Source organism: Cnephaeus nilssonii (genome assembly GCF_951640355.1).
Source record: "Cnephaeus nilssonii genome assembly, chromosome: 1".
Classification (NCBI taxonomy): Eukaryota; Metazoa; Chordata; class Mammalia; order Chiroptera; family Vespertilionidae; genus Cnephaeus; species Cnephaeus nilssonii.
Genome location: NC_137072.1, coordinates 42,816,363 through 42,839,743, shown reverse-complemented (window position 1 = coordinate 42,839,743; position 23,381 = coordinate 42,816,363). Strand labels below are relative to the sequence as shown.

Genomic DNA, 23,381 nt, shown 5'->3' with positions numbered 1-23,381 from the left:
CAGTCGGAGTGCATACGAGAGGCAACTGATCGACGATTCTATTTCACATTGATGTTTCTCTGTCTTTCTTTTTCTCTCCCTTCTCTCCAAAATAAATTTTTAAAAAAATTTTAAAACCAACAAAAAACATGTTGTTTTTTTTACTAAATGTGAAAGTAATCAATTTAATTAATTGCCCCTAACTATTGAAAAGTTGTCTATTGCATTTTAACTATTAAAAACAACAACAACAAAAAACCAATATCAGGCTGAATATTACATGAAGACTTTATCAGGTATTTTAATCCCTTATTTTAAATAATAAATTAACTGGAACACTCATTTTTTATTCTGTACATAATTTGTATCTAACTTCAACTTATATATGAGAAAATGCTACTGCAACTAATTATGAGTATGAAACAGTTTTAATAGTGTCGTAAATATTTAGCGATATAGTCAGTTTTTTCTTAGGATAAATTCCTAGAAGTAAAATTACTGGGTCAAAGAGTATAAACTTTAGTTAAATTATTAAAGTATTTTACTTATTGGGCTTTTTATTAACCTATACTCTTAGTGACTTTCATCTTATAGTCACTATTAAGTATTGTTGCTTCTTTATTCTTCATCAATTTGCTAGAGAAAAATAGCACCATACTTTATTTTTTACAGAAATTGTATTTTTAATTGCTTTTGAGAAGGAAGCTAGTTTTATTTTTTATATGCTTTTATTGATTTTAGAGAGATAGAAAGGGAGAGAGATAGAGAGAGGGAAACATCTATCTGCTGCCTCCTACATATCCACTACTGGGGATTGAGCCCACAACCTGGGCATCTGCCCTAACTGGGAATCGAACCAGTAACCTCTTGGTTTATGAGTCGATGCTCAACCACTGAGCCACACTGGCTGGGCAAGAAGCTAATTTAAAAATAAATTGGGGCAAGGATATTTTTTAATCAACAAGTAATACTAGCGTTGAATTCATTGATCCATTGCAGCCTATTATAGAATACTGAGATGTTTTGAACATAGGAAGATGTTACATATTTACTGAATTATTTGATATAGTTTTGTTTTTCTCATTTAACTTTTAGAAATATTCTCTATCTGCCTGGGACTCAAAAACTTAAAATATCTGTTCTGGTTTACATATTCCTTCACAGCTGAGAAAACTCTACTAATGTAATAACCGTACACTGCAGGGTGGGGCAGCAGTAGGTTTACAGTTCCTATAGAAAATAATACAATAATTAATAAATAACAATACAAGAATAAACTCTGTTTTATGTACTCACAGTTGTAAACCTACTTTTGTATAACTGACCACTCTGTATAACTGAGAAGATTGAAACATTTGGTTAGGCAGTGCAGTGTAGTAATTAAGAACTTGAAGCCTACCTCTTGCACTTTTTTACCTCTTTCTCCAGTGCCACCTTCTCAGTTCCATAGTCCTCCTACCTATAGGAAAAACCTTCCTTAATCTAGTGCGCTCTCCTGTTGCTATATATTAATGATTGACAGCACTCAATCTGGAGCCCAGACTTCTTGCATTTATATTCTAGCATCTACCATTAATAGCTATGTAATTAGTCAAGTTACTTAATCTTTTTTTTTGCCTAAGTTTCCTCATATGTAAAATGAGATCTATGTTATTATGAGGGTTAAATAATACATATAAACAATCTCGAACAATGCTTCCATGTAAGTACTTTATAAATGTTAGCAATTATTATTACTAGAGGCCCCCAGTGCACGAAATTAGTGCACCGGGGTGGGGGGGGTCCCTCAGCCCAGCCTATGCCCTCTCACAATCTGGGACCCCCTCGGAAGATGTCAGGCCTAAACCAGCAGTCGGACATCCCTCTCGCAAGCCAGGACGCTGCATGCACCAGTGACCATATTTTTCATACGGGTGAAAGGCATCTTGCTGTTGTATGGGCAGCTACATTTTTTTGTCCTGATTATAAAAAGTACTACATAACATGATCCTTCTGAGGCAGTAGTACCATTTTCTCCATCTTATGGATGGAAAAACTGAAGCAGAGAGAAGTTAAGTAATTGGCTTTGTCACACAGTTATAAGTGTTAGAATCAGGGCTGACCACAAAATGTGCAAGCCAGAGTCCATGCATGTCATCGCTGCATCATCCTGTTTTTTTCAGTGTTAGAGTAGCCTTGCCAGGTTTCAATTTTTAAATCTAAGAGACTGTTCCCAATATATAGAGTAGGGTTCCTAGGCTTGGCCGGCGATCAGGGCCATCTGTGAGGTGATCAGGGGGGTACCCGCTGGCACCCGCCTTGGCTGGCGACCTGGCGCTGCCTGCTCGCCGGCCCCACCCTCCACCACACCGCCGGTCGCCTCCCTCTGCCCCCTGATGGTCATGGCACGTCATAATGACCGTCATTCTACTGTTTGGTTATTTTGCATATTAGGGTTTTATTATAGGACTAGAGGCCCGGTGCATAAAATTCGTGTATGGGGGGGTGTCCCCTCAGCCCAGCCTGCACCCTCTCCAATCTGGGACCCCTCTCACAATCCTGGACCGTTGGCTCCTAATCACTCACCTGCCTGCCTGCCTGGTTACCCCTAACTGCCCCCCACTGCTGGCCTGATTGCCCCTCACTGCCTCTGTGTGCCAACATGATTGCCCCTAACTGCTTCCCCTGCCGGCCTGGTCACCTCTAACTTCCCCCTGCTGCCGACCAGGTCGCCCCCAACTGCCCTCTCCCTGCCGACCTGGTCGCTCCTAACTGCCCCCTCCGCCCCCCGCCGCCGGCCTGGTTACCCCTTACTGCCCCCCCCCTCTGCTGGCTTGGTCACCCCCAACTGCCCCCCCTCCACCGGCCTAGTCAACCCTCACTGTCCCCCCTGCCAGCCTAATCGTCCCCAACTCCCCCTCCCCCTGCTGGCCTGGTCACCCCCAATTGTACCCCCCTGCCGGCCCGGTCACCCCTAACTGCCCCCCCCCCACCCTGGTCAACTTCAACTGTCCCTCTGCCAGCCTGGTCTCCCCCAACTTCCCCCTCTGCCAGCCTGGTCGCCCCTCACTGCCCCCCCACCACCACCACCAGCCTGGTCGCCTCACACAGCCTGCTTGTTTAGTCGTTTGGTCGTCCCTCGCTAACCCCACTGCTGGCCTGGTCGTAGGCAGCCATCTTCTGAGGATTTGAGGGTTAATTTGCATATTACCTCTTTATTATATAGGATTACTATAGAAAATCTGTGCCAACTGCCTAGACACTTTAAAAAAAACTTTAGTTTGCAGGTGGGCGGGGGTGGTGGTGGTGGAGATACCCACTTCCTTATTATAAGAGAGATATAGAAACAGTAGAGGCCCGGTGCATGACATTCATGCACTCGAGGCAGGGGGTGTCCCTCAGCCTGGCCTGCACCCTTTCACAGTCCAGGAGTCCTCGTGGGATGTCCAACTGACGCGGGGTGTGGGCCTAAGTCGGAGTCAGACATCCCTAGCGCTGCCGCGGATGCGGGTCACGGCACTTGCACTGACCACCAGGGGGCAGCTCCTGCATTGAGCATCTGCCCCCTAGTGGTCAGTGTGCATCATAGCGACTGGTCGTTCTGCTGTTTGGTCGATTTGCATATTACCCTTTTATTATATAGGATATGCACAATTCAAGGCTTCAAGGTCTTACTTTGTGACTTGTTGACTTAGGTTGTACAACATCTTGGCCCTGCAACTGATTTTTATAAGAAGCTGGCTTTAGATTGCTCAGGGCAGCAGACTGCAGTGGATCTGTTCCTTTTAAGTTCACAGTATTCAGATCTTTCTTCTCTAGGTAAGGGGACATTGTGTTTATCTGTTTACATACAGTTTTAGCATATGAATTAAATCTAAACTCTATAGTAAGCATTCTCAATACTTTGGAGAGAAAGGCATGTGAATTACATAGATGATATCTCTGAAAATTAACAGTAAATTTTAAAGCACTATACCAGTATAAAATGATTTTGATATTTTGTTTTTAAAATATAATTTCTTTGCCATTCTCCTCAACAATAAACCTTATATGTTATATTTATTATAAATGTTTGTTTTTTCTCAGATTTATATGTTATGTTTATTTTGACAGTTTTTGTTTTCTCATTATGACTTAGATTTCTAAATAATAGAGAATTTATACTCCTGTTGGACAAATATAAAATACTTTTTAAATTTCTCTTTAAAGCTTGCATGTCCAAGTATTCAGCAGGCTGCATCTATTATTATCCATCTTTCCATTCTACTCACAATCCTTCACAAGCGGAAAAGTTACAAAAAGAACTAAAACGTTATCTCACAAGGAAAATTGGATTTGAAGCTGTTATGAGAATAAGGTGTACTAAAGGTATGATGTTGTAAAAACTCTGCTTTATAATTAAATTAGCATTCATATATTGAGTATCTGTGACTATCTATAGTCCATAAAAGACTTTATGCTTGATCTCTCTCTATATATATAGTTATTGAATATCCATTGACCAATTTTTACAATAATTTGAATAAGTGGGCAAAAATAATGTCTTGCTTTATAAGGAAGAACCTAAGAGAAAGCCCATATTGGAGGTGATTTTAGAAAGAGAATTAGAGGAATAGGGAAGATTTTAAGTGAAAATTATCTTTGCCCTCATCATCATTCAAATAGTCTTCAATGTACATTACCTTGGTTTTATGTGAATGTTTGCAGGAGGGATTCTGATCACTTATTTTAATGCTTAAAGGAGTTTTACAGTAACCCCCATTTTAGAAATGTTTTACATTAGATCTTTTGTGGAACCTACATTGGTTCTTTTTTTTTTAATTTAATAAATCTTTATTGTTCAGATTATTACAATAGTTTCTCCTTTTTCCCCCCATAGCTCCCCTCCACCCGGTTCCCACCCCACCCTCTGCCCTTACCTCCCCGACACTGTCCTCATCCATAGGTGTACAATTTTTGTCCAGTCTCTTCCTGCACCCCCCATACCCCTTTCCCCCTGAGAATTAGGAGTCCATTCCCTTTCTATGCCCCTGATTCTATTATATTCACCAGTTTATTCTATTCCTCAGATTTTTAATTCACTTGATTTTTGTGTTCACTTGTTCATAGATATGTATTTGTTGTACATAATTTTTATCTTTACTTTTTTCTTCTTTTTCCTCTTTTTAAAGAATACCTTTCAGCATTTCATATAATACTGGTTTGGTGGTAATGAACTCCTTTAGCTTTTTCTTATCTGTGAAGCTCTTTATCTGATCTTCCATTCTGAATGATAACTTTGCTGGGTAGAGTAATCTTGGTTGTAGGTTTTTGCTATTCATCACTTTGACTATTTCTTGCCACTCCCGTCTGGCCTGCATAGTTTCTGTTGAGAAATCAGCTGACAATCGTATGGGTGCTCCCTTGTAGGTAATTAACTGTTTTTCTCTTGCTGCTTTTAATATTTTCTCTTTGTCTTTTGCTCTTCGCATTTTCATTATGATGTGTCTTGGTGTGGTCCTCTTTGGATTCCTTTTGTTTGGGGTTCTGTGTGCTTCCTGGACTTGTAAGTCTATTTCTTTCACCAGGTGGGGGAAGTTTTCTGTCATTATTTCTTCAAATAGGTTTTTAGTATCTTGCTCTCTCTCTTCTTCTGGCACCCCCATAATTCTTATGTTGGTACGCTTGAAGTTGTCCCAGAGGCTTCTTACACTATCTTCAACTTTTTGGATTCTTTTTTCTTTTCCAGTTGAGTGTTTTTTGTATTTCAAATCTTTGACTTGATTCTTCCTCTAGTCTGCTGTTGGGTCTCTATATAATATTTTTTATTTCAGTCAGTGTATGTTTAATTTCTAGTTGGTCCTTTTTCATATCCTCAAGGGTCTGGCTAAATTTATCAGCCTTTTCTAGGAGATTCTTGAAAAACCTTATAACTGTGGTTTTGAATTCTATATCCAGTGTTTTATTTTCCTCCATTTCTTTCAATTGTGATCTGTTACTTTGTCTCCACATTTTCGCTGCTTCCCTGCGTTGGTAGGGTAGCTTTGTGTACTAGGTGTCCTATAGGGCCCAGTGGGTCAGCCTGCCCAGTCACCTGAGGTGGACACTCTTGGTGCACCCCTTTGTGGTCTGTGTGTACAGCCTTGTTGTAGTTAAGTCTTGATTGTTGTTGGTATCACTGGGTGGAGTTGACCTCCAGGCCAATTGGCTGTGAGTATCAGCTGTGTCTACATTGGGAGACCTGTGCTGGACATAGCCTTATAGGATCAGACTTGCAAAATTCCAAAAGCCTCTGTGCTCAGCTTGGATGGGGTGGAGTCTCAGAGCTGCACAGAAGGTCTTGGCTTCCCGTCAGCCCTGCCCTTGCACACGCACCTCCAGACCTTTGCCTTCCGCATTCCCCTGAGTTTCCGCCTGACAGTCCAGATTCCCCCAGGCTCACCTGGAACTGGGGTTCAGTGCAGTCAGGAGCTTCCGAATCCCTTCCACTAGGGAGAGCTAGCAGCAACCTCAGCAGTCAGTCATGCGCGCACTCGTGCGCGAGCGCCTCCAGACCCCTGCCCGCTGCGGCTTCCTCTTCGATTCTCCATGTGCCTTTCCACACTCCCCCCGTATGAGCCTGGGGTTCAGTGCAGTCAGGGGCTTCCTTCCCTCTCCCGCCAGAGAACTCCAGCCAGGCACTCAGCCGCCCTTCTTCTCCACGCACGCGCCTCCCTACCTCAGTCCTTTGCAGTTCTGATTCTCCATGTGCTTTCCTCTTTCCTTCTAGTTGTAGAATTTCCACTCAGCCAGCTTTCCTGTGGTTCTGGGTGATTTCCGTTCTGTCTTTTAGTTGTAGTTTTGAAATTGTTGTGGGAGGCAGCAGTTTAAGTGTTTATCTATGCCGCCATCTTCCATTGATTCTTTTGAATTGGTATTTTAGAAACTCTACCAACACTCCAATCCTATCCCCCAGTTATCCTTTTAATTCAAAATCAGAGACATTTTTTTACATTGTAAAGTTGCTTTATCCTGAGATGTACTACTCTTGCTTCATCTTTTATAACAAGTTTTCTCTTCTCTAGGTCTTTCAATGCACACTTTTCATGGAAACTTCTTTGTGCGTTCCACTGATTTGTTGTCCCTCGCCAACATCAATCCTGATGCTGGATTTGCAGTACAGCTGTCAATTGAAGAAAGTTTGACAGACACTTCCTTAGTATGCTTTCAGACAGCCCTGTTATATACATCAAGCAAAGGTAACATTAGGAGAAATGAAATATAACCTGTAGCAATAATTCTCCTCTCATCTGGTGGTGAGAATGGGGAGAAAGAATGAATATACAGTGGAAAGTGATGGGATTTGCATCAGTTAATCTAACATATGTTCTGTGTTTTGTTTTGTTTTTTAACTCTTTTTTAATCTTTAAATGATATCTTTTTTGACTTGCATTCCCAGGATCATATGTATCTGGTAAACCATGCTAGTATGTTGGATATAATTTAGAATGAATGATCTATATATTTAAAATCCTAAGCCACCATTTGACTGGTAGCTATGACGTGCACTGACCACCAGGGGGCAGGCGCTCAACACACAGGCATGGAAACATGGGACAGACTGATGAATCTCAGAGGGAAGGGGAGAAGGGGAAAGACAGGAAGAGATTAACCAAAGATGTTATATGCATACTAGAGGCCCAGTTGCATGGATTCATGCACCGGTGGGGTCCCTCGGCCTGGCTTGCGGTGGATCAGGCTGAAACCAGCAGTCTGATATCCCCCAAGGGGTCCCAGATTGCAAGAGGGCGCAGGCCAGGTCAAGGGGCCCCACCATTGCATGAATTCATGCACCAGGCCTCTAGTATTAAAATAAGAACTAAAATGTAATGTTAAGTTCTATTCAAAACATAGTATGTGTTCATAGTATATCTTCAGATTTGGAGAGTGTTTAATTTTCTTTAAAATACATTCACTGTGAAACTTAGTTTTTACATTTCAATATCCTGTTGAAGATTTAATCAATCAAAACAATACCTTGAATAATTTTTTGACCTGTTCTCTTTGTTTCTTTCTTTTTCTAACATATTTTGCAATGACATTTGTTCATCACTTTGTTTAGGTGAACGGAGAATTAGAGTGCATACACTTTGTTTGCCAGTGGTAAGTTCACTAGCAGATGTATATGCAGGAGTGGATGTACAAGCTGCCATCTGTCTTCTGGCAAACATGGGTGAGTAAAACAGTGAGGGAACAGGTGAAATGCATTTTTCTATTCTAAAAACTGAAGCTTGGGCATTTTTTTACCCTAGAAATCCCTTATTTTAAAAGTGTATGTTTTCTGTTTTCATGTATAGCAGTGTGAATTGGATGGTTCTTATATTTATTATTAATTCTTTGGTTTAAAAATTTTTTGAGGATTCATAATCACTAAAAGTTGGTGACAACCTAAATTTCCGTCAGCTAGTGAATATATGAACAAGCTGTGATACATTCATACAATGGAATATCATTTAGGAATAAAGAAGCACTATTGATACATGAACAAAATGAATGACTCTCATAGGCATTATGCTAAGTAAAAGAAGCTAGTCTCAAAATGCTACCTACAGCCCTAGCCTGTTTGGCTCAGTGAATAGAGCGGCAGCCTGGCGACTGAAAGGTCCCAGGTTCAATTCTGGTGAAGGGCCTCGGTTTCAGGCTCCCAGCCCTGGTCGCGGTCATGCGGAAGGCAACCAATTGATGTGTCTCTTTCACATCAGGGTCATGCTGGAGGCAACCAATTGATGTGTTTCTCTCTGTCTTTCCCTCTCCCTTCCACTCTTTCTAAAAAAAAAAAAAAAAATCAATGGAAAAAATATCCTCGGGTGAGGATTAAAAACAAACAAACAAAAAAACAACCACTACCTACATGTGATGCCATTTATATGACTTTCTAGCAAAGGGAAAATCATAGGGATGAAGAAGAGATTATCCCTATGATTTTTCAGGGTTGGGGCAGGGGAGCATTTTACTACAAGGAGATATTCTGGGGGTGGTGATGGCACTGTTGTGTATCTTGATTGTGGTAATGATTGCATGGTTATACGTTTTGACACAACCACCACTGAGCTATACTGGAAATAGTAAATTTTACTGTATATAAGTTTTTAAAATCCTTTAGGGAATTAATATAACACTTAGTGTTTTGTTTTTAATGAAATTATCTTTTAGATGAATTTAGATATAAAATGAGCATGATTATTGCCCATGAATTTTATTTTTAATACTTGGGCATATGTGTAGGTTATCTCTGTTTTAATAAAATATGTACTTGGGATTTCACGCTAACATCTGGCTTTTCAGTGTCTGCATAATGACCTGTGTTCAGTTTGTCCTCTCTTTTGTTGACCTGGGAATGCTTTGGCAGAGATTTCAGAGGATCACCAGGGATAACTCAGATTGCAGAACTTACCATTGTTTGTTTTTCAGTTCTTTCTTTTTTATTGGAACTTACATTGTTTGGCCAGAAAAAAAAAAAAAAAAAAACTTTATACATGTGACTTCTAGTTAAGTAATGAAAATATCCCCAGAGTTTTCTTAAAGTAGATGGATAATACATGTTTTCCAGTACCAGTAGTGGCTATGTATTTTTAAACTTAAAACTATTAAAACAAAAAGGTCCAAAATAATCTAGATTAGTTCTGATTATCAAATTTAGTTCAGAAAAATTGTGTAATGAGCAAAGTCACCCCAATAAATTTAATTAAAACAATTTTTTAATGGGTGAGCAGGTAAATGTATTTTTTTATCCTAGAAATTGAATTTTTATTGGTTTCTTAAATAATGTATGTAAGTCTTACCTCTTAATAGCATTCATTGAAATCTAATGGTTAAATACCTTTTTGTTGCTTTCTAGCTGTGGATCGATCCATTTCAACAAGTCTCTCAGATGCAAGAGATGCCTTAGTGAATGCTGTGGTGGATTCATTGTCTGCATACAGTTCAACTGTCTCAAATTTACAGCACTCTGTGTTGATTGCACCCAGCTCCCTCAAGTTGTTTCCTCTCTATGTTTTGGCCCTTCTCAAACAGGTAGCTAGCTCTCTGTACAAGATTACATTTAATAAAGCCTTTAAAATTTCTCGATACATATCCAACGTGGATATCCCCGGGAGGTCACTCTCCCCGGGGCTCTGTCCAGGTGGCGTAGGGGAGCGTAGGGCTTTGCCCATTGATGTACAGTCCCTTTCCACAGCGTTGGAGAGAAAGCCGGGCCTTGAGTCTGCACCTGCATATTCCTACAGCTTCTCAGAGTCTTGTGAACAATTACTGAGGAGACAAACCATGAAGGAAACATCTAAAAAATAATATTTTCAATACATAAGTGAAGAAATGAAATCTAGGTTTCTGGGTTTTAAAAAAATATTTAATTAGAGGATTATGTAGTTTACTATTGGAAAAGTTTAGAAGAACAGGAAAAGATCACTGGAAAGTCGAGGTATATAGATACATGATGACTGTTGTGAGACCCCATGCCCTTACTCTTCAGTATGTGGAAGCGGCCTGCATAATGGTGTGCTTATAGTGTACTCTTCGTGTATGCTTCTGGACAGAGACTTAGGGCAAGATTAATACTCATTGAACATCTTTCCAGGCAACATAATGGGTGATAGATACATATCCTCTTAACTTACAGCAACTGAGAGAGGTGAGTATCATTTTTCCTGTTTTGTTGATGATGACAACATAGCTTTGAGAAGCTAAGTAACTTGCTCACATACCTTTCTATTAAATGTCGGAGCTGAAAATAGAATCTAGGTTTGTCTGATTTCAAGGCCATGCTTTTTTCCATGATGATGGTATATATTTGTTTTATTTATTTGTTTGTTTGTTTGTTTTAATATTTGTCTATTATATTTATGTTTTATTTGAAATTTTTGTCTTTTTTTTTTTTTAATGTAGAAAGCATTTAGAACTGGTACAAGCACACGCCTGGATGATCGTGTATATGCCATGTGTCAGATAAAGTGTCAGCCACTTGTTCACCTAATGAAAATGATTCATCCCAACTTATACAGGATAGACAGATTGATAGATGAGGTATGATTTCTTTTAGTACATTTGAAGTTTTTAAATTTAAATATATGAATGTCTTGATTCCATTGGTAAGATAGCAATGCCTTTATTAACAATTTTTAAATTCATTTTTCCCTTCTGGTATTAATGCATTAAATAAGGACACTGGATTTGATTTGACAATAGTACTATCAGGTATTATCTGTGGTTATGGAGTTTTCAAAAATAGTTTCATGTGGGAAGTAATTTTTCTTGTGGGATTGCTTATAATATTTATTATCAAGCCAAGTTGTAGGCTGGACATTTCCATATATATTTTATAGACATTAACTATTTCTGATATGTCAGAGTGCAATTATTATTATATTGTAAACTGGATCTGATATCCATCAGTGTTTTTAATATGCAAATATGTAGTGTATGTTTTCTTCCTTGTATTAAAACTCTTTGGAATCTTCTCTGTATTATGTTTATAGAGAAATGTAAAAAAGTAACTTGCTTTGCAGGAGATTTAATAGTCATACATTTAATATATCCTGATCCCCAAATGGAAGAAAATGGAGAGATTGTTTTATGTATTTGTGTTTCTCTCTTTTTATTTTGAATACATATGGATGTCTTGATTCTACAGCCAAGGTAATGTTTAGGTATCAATAATTTTTTGCATCCTACAAAATCCTCAGGTGTTACTTTCAGTATTTCATGAGGAGTTGGTGGCCATTAGCTTCCAAACTGTGCTTATAGCAATGTCAGCTCATTCACATTCCATCTGTTTTTGTTGCAGGGTGCAATACATGTTAATGACAGGGTCGTACCTCAGCCACCTATTCAAAAACTGTCCGCGGAGAAGCTGACGAGAGAAGGTGCTTTCCTTATGGACTGTGGCTGTGTAAGCATCCGCTCCTGACAAAGCCTGACACTGTTCCAACAAAAGGAGAAACACAGGGTCTCTGCGGATCAGTCAGGGAGAGGTAGATTAGGGGCTGAGAGGCAATGCATTGGTAACTGGCACAAGAGGTCAATGTCTGTTAGACTTTTCTAGTTGGATATTACTTTATTATAGATTAATAAATGTTACCATGGATTATTTACTGTCCTAGATTGTATATATTTGATACAGAACAAAGTTCCTGTTTTCAAGGATTTTATCATTAGACTCATAAAATTCAAAGGGGCCTCAAATTTGTCTAATACAATTTATATCCTTTGTCAGAAATGCCATTAATGATTAGGAGTTGAGGAGAAGTCACTGGGCAGAGTGGTGGTGAAGGGTGTTCGAATGGTCAAGTTGGCTTCATGAATGAGACCTTATGAGCAGAAAAAGGATTCCAGTAGCCATAGGAGGGGGGATGGGAGAGCACATTAGTGAAAATAATAGAGACAGTCATTGAAATAGTGGAAAGGAAATATTATGAGCCAGTTATCCTGGTTAAAACATTACATTCATATGGGGGGGGGGGAGAGAAGGTAAGATATATTTTATGGGAAGCTTTGAAATTTAAGCAAAGAAGATATGAAACACTTAAGATTCCTGGATGTAGATTCTAAATGTACCAATTATATTTCCTTTTTACTTTTATGTTTCTACTTTATTTGAAATAGTATATTTTACCTCTTTTATTCTGGATAATTTTGAGAAAGTAAACTAATGTGTTTCTGATTAAGGGATTTTAATATCTTGGTTTTTGTTTTTAGGTTTTTTACATTTGGGTTGGAAAAAGCTGTGACAATACCTTCATCGAAGATGTGCTTGGGTATCCTAATTTTGCATCAATACCACAGAAAATGGTCAGTGGGTTTTTATACAACGTTAACTTTGTATGTGCTTATTTGCTTGAAATGTTTTTTATTGAGATAAAATACACATAAGATTCACAGTTTTAACCATTTAAAGTGTACAATTCATTAGTTTTTAGTTAAATTCATAATGTTGTACAACTATCCCCAGGATCTAATTTCAGAGTCCCAAAAAGAAACCCATATCTCCCAATTCTCCCCTCCTTTCCCAGCAACCACTAATTTCCTTTCTATATCTGTGGATTTGCCTGTTCTGGACATTTCACATAAATGGAATCATATATGTGGCCTTTTGTGTTTGGCTTCTTTCATTTCTCACAATGTTTTCAAGGTTCATCCATGTTGTAGCATGTATCAGTATTTCATTCTTTTGTATGACTAAGTAATAGTTCATTGTTTGGGTACACCACATTTTGTATATCCAATCATTCATTTGTATATCCAGTCATCCAGCATCTGGGATGTTGCCACTCCGAGGCTATTGTGAATAGTGCTACCATGAACATTTTGTGTACAAGTGTTTCTGTAAACATGTTTTCAGTTCTCTTGGGTATATAACCTAGGGTTGAAATTTCTGGGTCATATGGTAAACTCTGTGTTTACTTCTTTTTTTAAAAAAATATATTTTTATTAATTTCAGAGAGGAAGAGAGAGAGATGAGAGATAGAAACATCAATGATGAGAGAGAATCACTGATATTGGCCGCTCCCTGCATGCCCCCCACTGAGGGTCGAGCCTGCAACCCAGGCATGTGCCCTTGACTGGGAATCGAACCCAGGACCCTCCAGTCTGCAGGCTGATGCTCTATCCGCTGAGCCAAACCAGCTAGGGCTGTGTTTACTTCTTCAGGAACTGACACACAGTTTTCCAACAACTTTACCTTCTGATATAAATTATTTTGCTGATAACATTTTTCATTTGGCCTTTACTGTGTGTGTGTTAACCAATACCAAAGAAATCAGTTCTCTACATTTAATGAATGGAAAAGGTCTACCTTGCCCCTACCTTGATTGGAGCATCATTCCGTACACGAAAAGGTTGTGGGTTCAATTTCTGGTCAGGGCACATACCTAGGTTGCAGGTTGGATCCCTGGTTAGGAAGCATCCAAGAGGCCAACAATCAATGTTTCACTCTGTCTCCCCCCAACCCCCCACTTCCTATCTCTGAATATATCCTCAGGTGAGGATTTAAAAAAAAAAAAAAAGATCTACCTTATTCTTTGATATTGTAAATATGTCATTTCTCCTGAAATTAATATGTCAGTGTAATTTTTATCACTTTCTGCTGTCATTTGGTTGACTCAACAAATGAGAATAAGGAAATGTTTTTAAAAAGAATAATAGAAGGGGGAAAGCATATGAAAAATAAATCTCACTAAATAGGATAGTAAACGTTATTTTAAAGCTGTAGATAATTTAAGCACTATGATACCAGCATAGTAAACAGAATTCAGAAATGGATCTAATTCCTGAAAAATAGAATGTAGTAAAGGTTAATTAAGAAAACAAAATAGCCGAAACCGGTTTGGCTCAGTGGATAGAGCGTCGGCCTGCGGACTGAAGGGTCCCGGGTTCGATTCCGGTCAGGGGCATGTACCTTGGTTGCGGGCACATCCCCAGTAGGGGGTGTGCAGGAGGCAGCTGATCGATGTTTCTCTCTCATCGATGTTTCTAACTCTCTATCCCTCTCTCTTCCTCTCTGTAAAAAATCAATAAAATATATTTTTTAAAAAAAAGAAAGAAAATAAAATAAAAACATAGCATTTCTTTTGTTTACCAGATAAGCAAAGATTTTTAAGTTTAATAACAGTCAATAGTGCAGGGGGTATAGGTCAACAGTCCTATCAAAAACTGTAGATTGTAGTGTATGTTTTACGTATTAAGTTCACTTTGGGGAAAAAACTCATATATACAAAAGAATAGACTTTTGGGGCCTTAACATACACATAAAATGTCAGTATCATATTATTAAGCATTTTTTATTGACTTATCCAGAAATATATAAACAAACTTGCCAACAATTTAAATTTCCTTTGTTTGGTTGCTCCTGTTGGGTCTGGGAATGGAGTGCTGGCAGTTGATTGGTAGTAGTGGGAATCATGATTTAGTTCTAATAGTACTGAAGTCTATGAGAAAGGAAGTAATTTCCTAATTATATTTCTGTTACCAGACACATCTTCCAGAGCTAGATACACTTTCATCGGAAAGAACCAGATCCTTTATAACTTGGCTTAGAGACAGCAGACCATTAAGCCCAGTCCTTCACGTGGTAAAGTAAGTACTTCTATAACTTAACTATAAAGTTGTCTTGTCCTGTGCAATTTATGTAAAATTGCTTGTCTTCAAAGCAAATTTAAAATATTATTAAACTATAATATAGTGGTAGAATGTTGTTATTTGAATACTATCCCTTATGTTTCATTTTCCTAAAGTCCCCATGTATCATTGATTTTTCAAATGTATAATTATTATTGTTAGTAATATGGATTTTTAGGTTAATACCCTTTTCTCTTTTTCAGAGATGAGAGTCCTGCCAAAACAGAGTTTTTCCAACATTTGATTGAAGACCGGACAGAAGCTGCATTCTCTTACTATGAATTTTTGCTTCACATTCAGCAACAGATTTGTAAGTGACGTGGAATAAAATGGAATCAAAAGAAAAATTAGATAAAGCCTAATCTGCTGGAGAAGCCCATTGGAAATGGGAAATGAAGGCATTTGTTGTTACAGGACACAATGCATAGCATAGCACCTTGTCTGAGGCAAAAGGGAAAGAGGAAGAAAGAACTTGGCAGATTTTCTCAGCCTGAATTAGTGGTAATGATGATGCTGTTTCACCAGGTATATTTTGAGTTGGTTTCCACACATTTCCAGTAGTGCAGCAGTTCAGTGCTCTGTTCATTGCAAGTCAGCACATTCATTTAGCTAATGTGGATGATAGGTCATAATGTAAAATTAGATAACTTTTTTTCTTATAGTTAATATGACATTTCTGGACTGGAACTCTGACAAGAAATGCCAAAAGGCAGTGGGCACCATGTTATTTATATGAATTTTTAACAAGGAATGATTCGTATTCATTAAATGAATTCAATATTTTCCCTGTAAAAACAATAGAGTTTCAGTACATGAACTATAGAAACAATATATACATAATGTACATAAATGTTACATTTGTAAAGAAAGTGTAAAAATGTAACTACAGAATATGAATTGCTACAACTGTGCTGCATTGTTGGATGACAACTCTTTTTGTCGCAGTTAGAGAATGAGGTTGACTAATGCGTATTATGAATTGAGTCCACAGAAGAAACACAAACTCTTTGTAATTCTGTTAAATCTTTTATGTGGATTTATTTATGATCAGCCTACTAATTAAAAATATTTTGCTTGACAGTATGGTTTGGTGTTTTTTTGTGAGGGGAGGGAAGTGGATGGGTTTTTAGATGTTTTGTTTTTACATATTGGATATACTAAATTCACTACTTGGGGGAATGGAATGATACTGAATCAGTAAGTTTTATTCATTTGTGCACCTTACCAAGTACTTTGTTTACATTCTGAAAAAGAATGTTACTCTCAAAATACTTACGGTTATTGATTAAGTATAATCTTAATTTGTTTTTCTCAATTAAATTAGAGACATTTTTTTCTGCAAATTCATATCAAGAAAATTTTCATAACATGTGAATATCCTATTTCATTGACTTTAAGATTACCATCTTGAATTTTCAGAGAGATTCTATTCTGCTGAAAAAAAATCATTTACTAATTGCTTACTTACTGTGAAAACTGTTAATGCACCATATTATTTTGTGGGATGGAATTTTATTTTATACATTTGAAAGTCCCATCAATGAACTTTGGAAGAAAAAAATGCTGTTGATGTGTGTGGTGAATGATTTTTATGGCTTTTGTGCTTAGTGGACCTCTTTTCTTTGGATGAAATAAAAGTACTATCTCCCATTCCCTCAGGCAACTGAGAGGTTAAATGACTCACCCTGAATGACATTACTAATTAGTGACAGAGCTAAGAGTAAAAGCCAAATGTCCTCCCCACTCACTGCCTACTGCCACCCACTTCCACCTCCACCCAGGACTGTACTTGTTCCTGTACCACTCTGCATCTGGCAAGAGAGAATCTTACTGAGCATTAGAAAAAACTAGAGCACTTTAAGGGCAACTAAATATTGTAATTTTATAATGAAAAGTGTAATGTTTCTATTTTAAGAAAGACAAAAAATCTTTTGTCCTTGGATATTTTGTCATTCAATAGATATTTATAAGCAGTTAATACTTGTCAGATTTTGTTCTAGGCATAAGACAGATGAAAATCCCACTTTCTCAGTGCTTACACTATAGAGCGAGGGTGGTGAGGACTGGGGAAAACAATACATTTATGTATGTCAAGTGCGATGAATGCTGTGAAGAAAAAGAAAGCTGGGTAGGGGAATCAAGAATACTTTATTTTATAGTGAGCAGAGCCTAAAACCACGTGGGTATCTGGAAGAGGAGCCATCCAAGTACAGGGATTTGTGGTAGGTGAATGTGCAAGGTACCTCTGGCTGCTCTTGTTTTCTCTGTGAAAAAGGCGGAGTTGTCCCCTGAGAAATGGTCTCCTAGGAGAGGGAGACATTGAACTGACGAGTGGCATGAGTTATGATGGTTAAGCAGCACTGAGGGCCTATCTTGGGATATGAGTCATGAACTTAAAAGTGAAGCCAGTGAGCATAGCTGTGTCTCTTGCCTCCAGCCACATTCAGCTGCTGCGTGCAGGGTTGGATGTAAGCAAGGTTCACAAAAAACTGAGGAGCAAGGGAATGACTCATTTAAGTGAAAGGGGCTTAAAATAAGTGATGGATAGAGAAAATGGGCTGGGCTTAATAGTTTAGAGGTCCTATTGAGGTCAAAAAGCTCAAGCACTGGATCTCAGGATATGGGATGCTGGAAATTGAGGTTTCGAGGAAATTTAGATACTGATAATTATGAGATCTAGGGAGTGGATAGTTGAGGTGCTGTAAAAGATGACTGGAGGTGAGGAGGTCAGAACTTAGAATAAGGATTTTAGCTGGGTCATTTCTTTGACCATTAAAATTGCCAGGAAAAATGACTGGAGAGTAGCAGCACTGAGGGCCTATGGGGACTGTGTATATGGGCCTATGGGGATGGGATATTATGTGGTCCAATGACATGAGCTCAGAACCAGAGGTAGGCAAGGAAAAATAGTCTGGATGTCTACAAATGAGCAGAGGGATGCCTGCCTGGGGTCTGATATCAAACACAGCCACCCTAGCCCGGCCGGCATGGCTCAGTGGTTGAGCGTCAACCTTTCAACCAGGAGGTCACAGTTCGATTCCTGGTCAGGGCACATGCTTGATCCCCAATGTGGAGTATGCAGGAGGCAGCCAATCAATGATCCTCATCATTGATGTTTCTTTTCCTCTCCCTTCCTCTCTGAAATCAATAAAAAAATATATTTTTTAAAAGAAAACACATTTATGTATATACTGACATTTAAGAAAAACACACACACAGCCACCCTTGAAAGGTTTGCAAGGGAGTTAGTGTCTGCAGAAGAGAGCCGTTTCAGAGTATGTGGAGACTGACTTCACGGAATGTGGGCATGATGAGATTAATCCTGATGGGTGAAGGGTAATCAGTCTCATTGCTGCCCCATGGGACAAGTCTCCAATCATTTGTGAAGCTGAGTGACCAGAAGGGGCATGCTGACCCGGAGGCCTGTGAGCCTGCTTTCAATTACCTGAAATTGTCATCAAAGTCCGTGGTTCTCAGTGTTCATTGTGGGAATAGGATAAACATTTCCAGGTAGGGGGTTGACCAAAGGTACGTATTTTAAAAGAGTATCCCAGGTGCTCTTTGCTGCATCTACTGCGAGGATGAAGACCATTCTCAGCAATCAGACTGTGGACATCCCAGAAAATGTGGACATCACTCTGAAGGGACGCACAGTTACTGTGAAGGGCCCCAGAGGCACCCTGCGGAGGGACTTTAACCACATCAACGCAGAACTCAGTCTCCTTGGAAAGAAAAAGAAGAGGCTCCGGGTTGACAAATGGTGGGGAAATAGAAAGGAACTGGCCACGGTTCACCCTATCTGCAGTCATGCACAGAACATGATCAAGGGTGTCACACTGGGCTTCCATTACAAGATGAGGTCTGTGTGCACTCACTTCCCCATCAGCATGGTTATTCAGGAGAATGGTTCTCTTGTTGAATTCAGAAATGTCTTGGACAAAAAATACATCTGCCGAGTTTGGATGAGGTCAGGCGTTGCCTGTTCAGTATCTCAAGCCCAGAAAGATGAGTTGATTATTGAAGGAAACGACATTAAACTTGAATCAAATTCAGCTGCTTTGATTCAGCAAGCCACAACAGTTACAAACAATATCAGAAAATTTTTGGGTGGTATCTGCGTTACTGAAAAAGGAACAGTTCAGCAGGCTGATGAATCAGATCTAAGTTGTCCAGCTATAGAAACACCAAGATGCCGATTGATTTGTCACACTTATTTGCTATATTTAAAGATGCAATAAAGCCTTGTATTGATTTGGGGGAAAAAAGAAATAAGTATCCCAGGTGATGTGAAAACCTACTAATATACATGAGTCCTATTCAAAGTAACTTTTGAAAATATTCAAAATAGTTTAAAAGGCCAAAAAAAATGAAAACACTGCAGACATTATTTAGGTGGAATCACTAATAACTGAAAGAAGACGACTAAAAACAATAGCAAGCTGTGTGAAACAGACCTGAAAAATAAAACAGATATTTTATAATTTACTTACCTTTTGTCCCTGAATTTAGAGGCAATCTGTTTCAGCCAGAAAATTGGGTCTCCTCCTCTCTGCCTTCTTACAATACCATGAGAAGTGGCACTTCACATGAAACAAGTGGACAGGAAGTGTGTGTGTATGTGGCCTGAGGGGGAGGTAGCCGTGACTCCAGGCCACAAGAGGCTCTTAAAGCATTGCCTTCTGATGTGTCATAAGCTGATCCAAAAGTGAAAGCTTGGCTTGAGCTCAGCCAACCTGGGGTAGGCAAGGACAAAGTAGTCTGGATGTCTGCAAACAGGAGCAGAAGGATGCCTGCCTGGGGTCTGAGATCACACACAGCCACCCTTGAAAGGTTTGCAAGCAAGGTAGTTTTAGTCTACCTCCTGTTTTTTCTTTTACCCACTACCACATTCACAACAGTTCACACACCAGATATGTGGGGACTGTACCCACACCAAGCAATTCTCTGTGACACCAGCTGAGTGTCCTACAATTCAACTCAATTCTGACACTATCTGAAGATAGCATCCGACCCCACAGGTCAACAATCCCACAAGACTGCTCCCACTTCAGATGCCAGTTGCAAGTGCAGGTTTGTTGCCTGTGCTTCTGACCAACCGGCTGTAGATCAGGGGTTTCAAGGCCCCCAACTTCAGGTTTAGTTAATTTACTAGACTGTTGAGTAAAGGATACAGATGTACAGCCAGATGACGAGAGACAGGATGGGGTCTGGGAGGGTCCTGACTGCAGGAGCTGCTGTCCCCGTGGAGCAGGGTGTGTCACCACCGGTGTGGATGTGTTCACCAGCCTGGAAGCTCTCTGGACCCCATAGTTTTGGGATTTTAGGGTGGCTTCTTCACATAGATATCAGTTACTAACTCCATTTCCATCCCCTCTGCCTGCTCTGGAGAATGGGGGCAGGTAGGACTGAAAATTCCAAGCTTCCAATCATGGCTTAGTCTTCCTTCTGACCAGCCCCCTCCCAGGAGCCCACCCAGAGTTGCCTCATTAGAACAAGAGATGTTCCTAGTGCTCTGATCGCCTAAGAAATTACAAGGGTTTTAGGAGCTCAGTGCCAGGAAGGCAGAGACCTATATATGTATATCTTTTCTATTATCTTACAGTTACTATTAGTAATGCACAATGAGTTGTTAAGGATTGTAAAAATTTGTGTTCACAAATGAAAATCAGTGTTAGCATTTACAAGGCTTATAATTTTGCAAAAACTCCCCTAAATGCATATACAGATACTACCTCATAGATATTTGTCTGTCAGACAAAATCAGTACTATAGCATTTTCTTATGAGTGTATCGTCACTGTTTGGAGATGTTCCTGGTTTTTGCTGCTTTTTTTTCATATTATTTTAGCTCTAGCCATTTAGAGTATAGATAATTTGATTATTGTACAATGATCAATATGTGCTTATATTTACACTTCAGTTGTCTAGTTTTCTTTAATTAGATTTATAAATATATTTTGGTAGAAATAAAATGATTAGTCTAGCCAGCGTGGCTCAGTGGTTGAGCATCGACCCAGGAACCAAGAGGTCACCAGTTCGATTCCCAGTCAGGGCACATGCCCAGTTTGTGGGCTCAGTCCCTGCTAGGAGTCATGCAGGAGGCAACCAATTGATGTTTCTATCTCTCTAGCCCTCTCCCTTCCTCTCGCTCTAAAATCAACAAAAACATATTTTAAAAAATAATAAAATTATTACACTTTCATTGCTAAAACAGAATTACAGATCTCACCAGGGTTTTGGAGCACAGCCACATCCTCTTCTGCAAGAAAACTTTTCTGTTTTTGAGAACAGCTCCTAGATTGCTACTGAACTGTCCACTACAAGCTACCAAGTGCCCTTCTGATCTGAGCTGACCAGTGTGAACCGGTCAGTAAAGTTAAGCATGCCCAGCAATGGTCTATCATTAAACGAAATTAGTAGGTAAGATACCAGGCTCAGCTGATCCTGAGGTAAGTTGCATGAGCAGGTGACAGACCCATGGCAGCCAGCCCTGCTGCATTGCCAACTTCCCTCAATTCACACCTCTGTCCTGATGAGGCATTTCCCTATAATCAGTCACCTCAGGAAGAAAAGCAGAACCTGCTTTTAAGACAAAATGCTGGCACCAACTACACTGCTCTGGTATCAGTCTAGTGGCCAAGGGAAATCCTCTTTGTGGGTCAAGCCATACATTTGTCTAAACTATTAGATAGCCAAGAGATAACTACATTGTCTAGACTCTGTAGATCTATACAACTTCATTTTATCTCCAACTTAAAATAATTTAAAATTGATTCAACGTTTAGTGAACGCTTATTATGTGCAAGGCAGCTGGGGGGTGGGGGGGGTGGCGGGGAGGCACTAGGACAAAAAGCATCTGGCCTGCCCTGGCCAGTCTGGCTCAGTGAATAGAGTGTCGGCCCACAGACTGAAGGGTCCCGGGTTTGATTCCCTGCAAAGGCATGTGCCTCCGTTGCACACTTGATCCCCAGCCCTGGTCGGGACACGTGCAGCAGGCAACCAATCAATGTGTCTCTCACATCGATATTTCTCTATCTCTCCCCCTCCCACTCTTTCTAAAAATCAATGGGAAAATATCCTTGAGTGAGGATTAGCAACAACAAAAAAGCACCTGGCCTGAGAGAAAGTTGGAAGTCCTACTGAAGACTCAGTTGTAGTGACTGTTGGTGTACCATCCTACCCTGCAGGATGAAGTATATGCTTTGAGTCCGTAAGTAACATTTGTCTCCCAGCCCTGACCGGTTTGGCTCAGTGGATAGAGCGTCAGCCTGTGGACTCAAGAGTCCCAGGTTCAATTCTGGTCAAGGGCATGTACCTTGGTTGCGGGCACATCCTCAGTAGGGGGTGTGCAGGAGGCAGCTGATCGATGTTTCTCTCTCATCAATGTTTCTAACTCTCTCTCCCTCTCCCTTCCTCTCTGTGAAAAATCAATAAAATATATTTTAAAAAAAAACAAAACAAAACATCTGTCTCCCATAGTACACAGGTCTGAGAATCAGTGGAAGTGAGGGCATTCCTGCTTAACCTACTCACAGAATTTTAGGGTCTTCGTTCCCGAAGGAGAGATGCTTTGCCAGGGGACATAATCATGTTCCCCCTGAATTGGAAGTTATGACTCCCTTCCGGGCATTTTGGGCTCCAACAGCCAGAAGGGGATTGATCTTGACTATAAGAGGCATTACTTGCTGCTGTCTAATAGGGCTGGGAGGACTACATCTGGGACCTACAGGCTTTTCCAAAGTGCCTCTTCATACTTCCATGTTCAATTCTAAAAGTTAATGGAATATTGCAGCAACCCAATAAAAGAAGAGATCATTGATGTGTCACACTCTTCAAAATTTTAGATTTCTGTCTCCCACTGGGTAAAGAATACCAACCTACATTCTATACTGAACTGAATAGAAATTGGAAGATGATCTGGTAGGTACAGTGTGAGGAAATTCAGTCATGGGGAAAAAAAAGTCAGTTCTAGCCCCGGATCTGTCACATTATATGAGACCAACTCTAGCAGAAAAAAAATACAGGTTTGAGAGCCAGAGAGAACAAAATTTGAATTTTAGTCCCTCTGCAAACAGAACAAAATTTTAATTCTAGTCTCTGTGCTAGCTGTGTGGCCTGGGGCAAGTCCCTAAACTTTCTGAGCCTTTGTATCCCTACTAGCGATAATGACTTCATGGTAAGAGTTTTGTGCGAATTATATGGAACGAATGTGTAAAGTTTCTAGTGTAACATCTGGCACGTAGTAAGTACCTGGCAAGTGGCAGTCGGTGTCGTGGCATAATAGCACAGCAGTGA

At 39.7% G+C, this 23,381-nt stretch overlaps 2 protein-coding genes across 6 annotated transcripts in view; both read left to right on the top strand.

Annotated features, from left to right (window-relative positions):
* SEC24B (SEC24 homolog B, COPII coat complex component) overlaps window positions 1-16,165 on the top strand; it is a 95,514-nt gene extending 79,349 nt beyond the window's left edge. For all 5 annotated transcript variants that reach the window (XM_079774340.1, XM_079774339.1, XM_079774337.1 and 2 more), the window contains 10 exons: window positions 3,654-3,777; window positions 4,168-4,326; window positions 7,002-7,175; window positions 8,039-8,149; window positions 9,815-9,990; window positions 10,861-10,998; window positions 11,759-11,863; window positions 12,670-12,762; window positions 14,942-15,045; window positions 15,291-16,165. In XM_079774340.1, the coding sequence (XP_079630466.1) occupies window positions 3,654-3,777; window positions 4,168-4,326; window positions 7,002-7,175; window positions 8,039-8,149; window positions 9,815-9,990; window positions 10,861-10,998; window positions 11,759-11,863; window positions 12,670-12,762; window positions 14,942-15,045; window positions 15,291-15,405 (1,299 nt within the window). In that variant the 3' untranslated portion in view covers window positions 15,406-16,165. The remainder of the gene's footprint in view (window positions 1-3,653; window positions 3,778-4,167; window positions 4,327-7,001; window positions 7,176-8,038; window positions 8,150-9,814; window positions 9,991-10,860; window positions 10,999-11,758; window positions 11,864-12,669; window positions 12,763-14,941; window positions 15,046-15,290) is intronic.
* Window positions 16,166-18,346: 2,181 nt separating this feature from the next.
* On the top strand, window positions 18,347-19,325 carry LOC307102788 (large ribosomal subunit protein uL6-like; the record flags this gene model as incomplete). The annotated part of the gene is made up of 1 exon (XM_079776463.1): window positions 18,347-19,325. Exon 1 carries the CDS (start codon window positions 18,669-18,671, stop codon window positions 19,323-19,325), a length of 657 nt encoding a protein of 218 aa, XP_079632589.1. The 5' UTR covers window positions 18,347-18,668.
* Window positions 19,326-23,381: the final 4,056 nt, after the last annotated feature.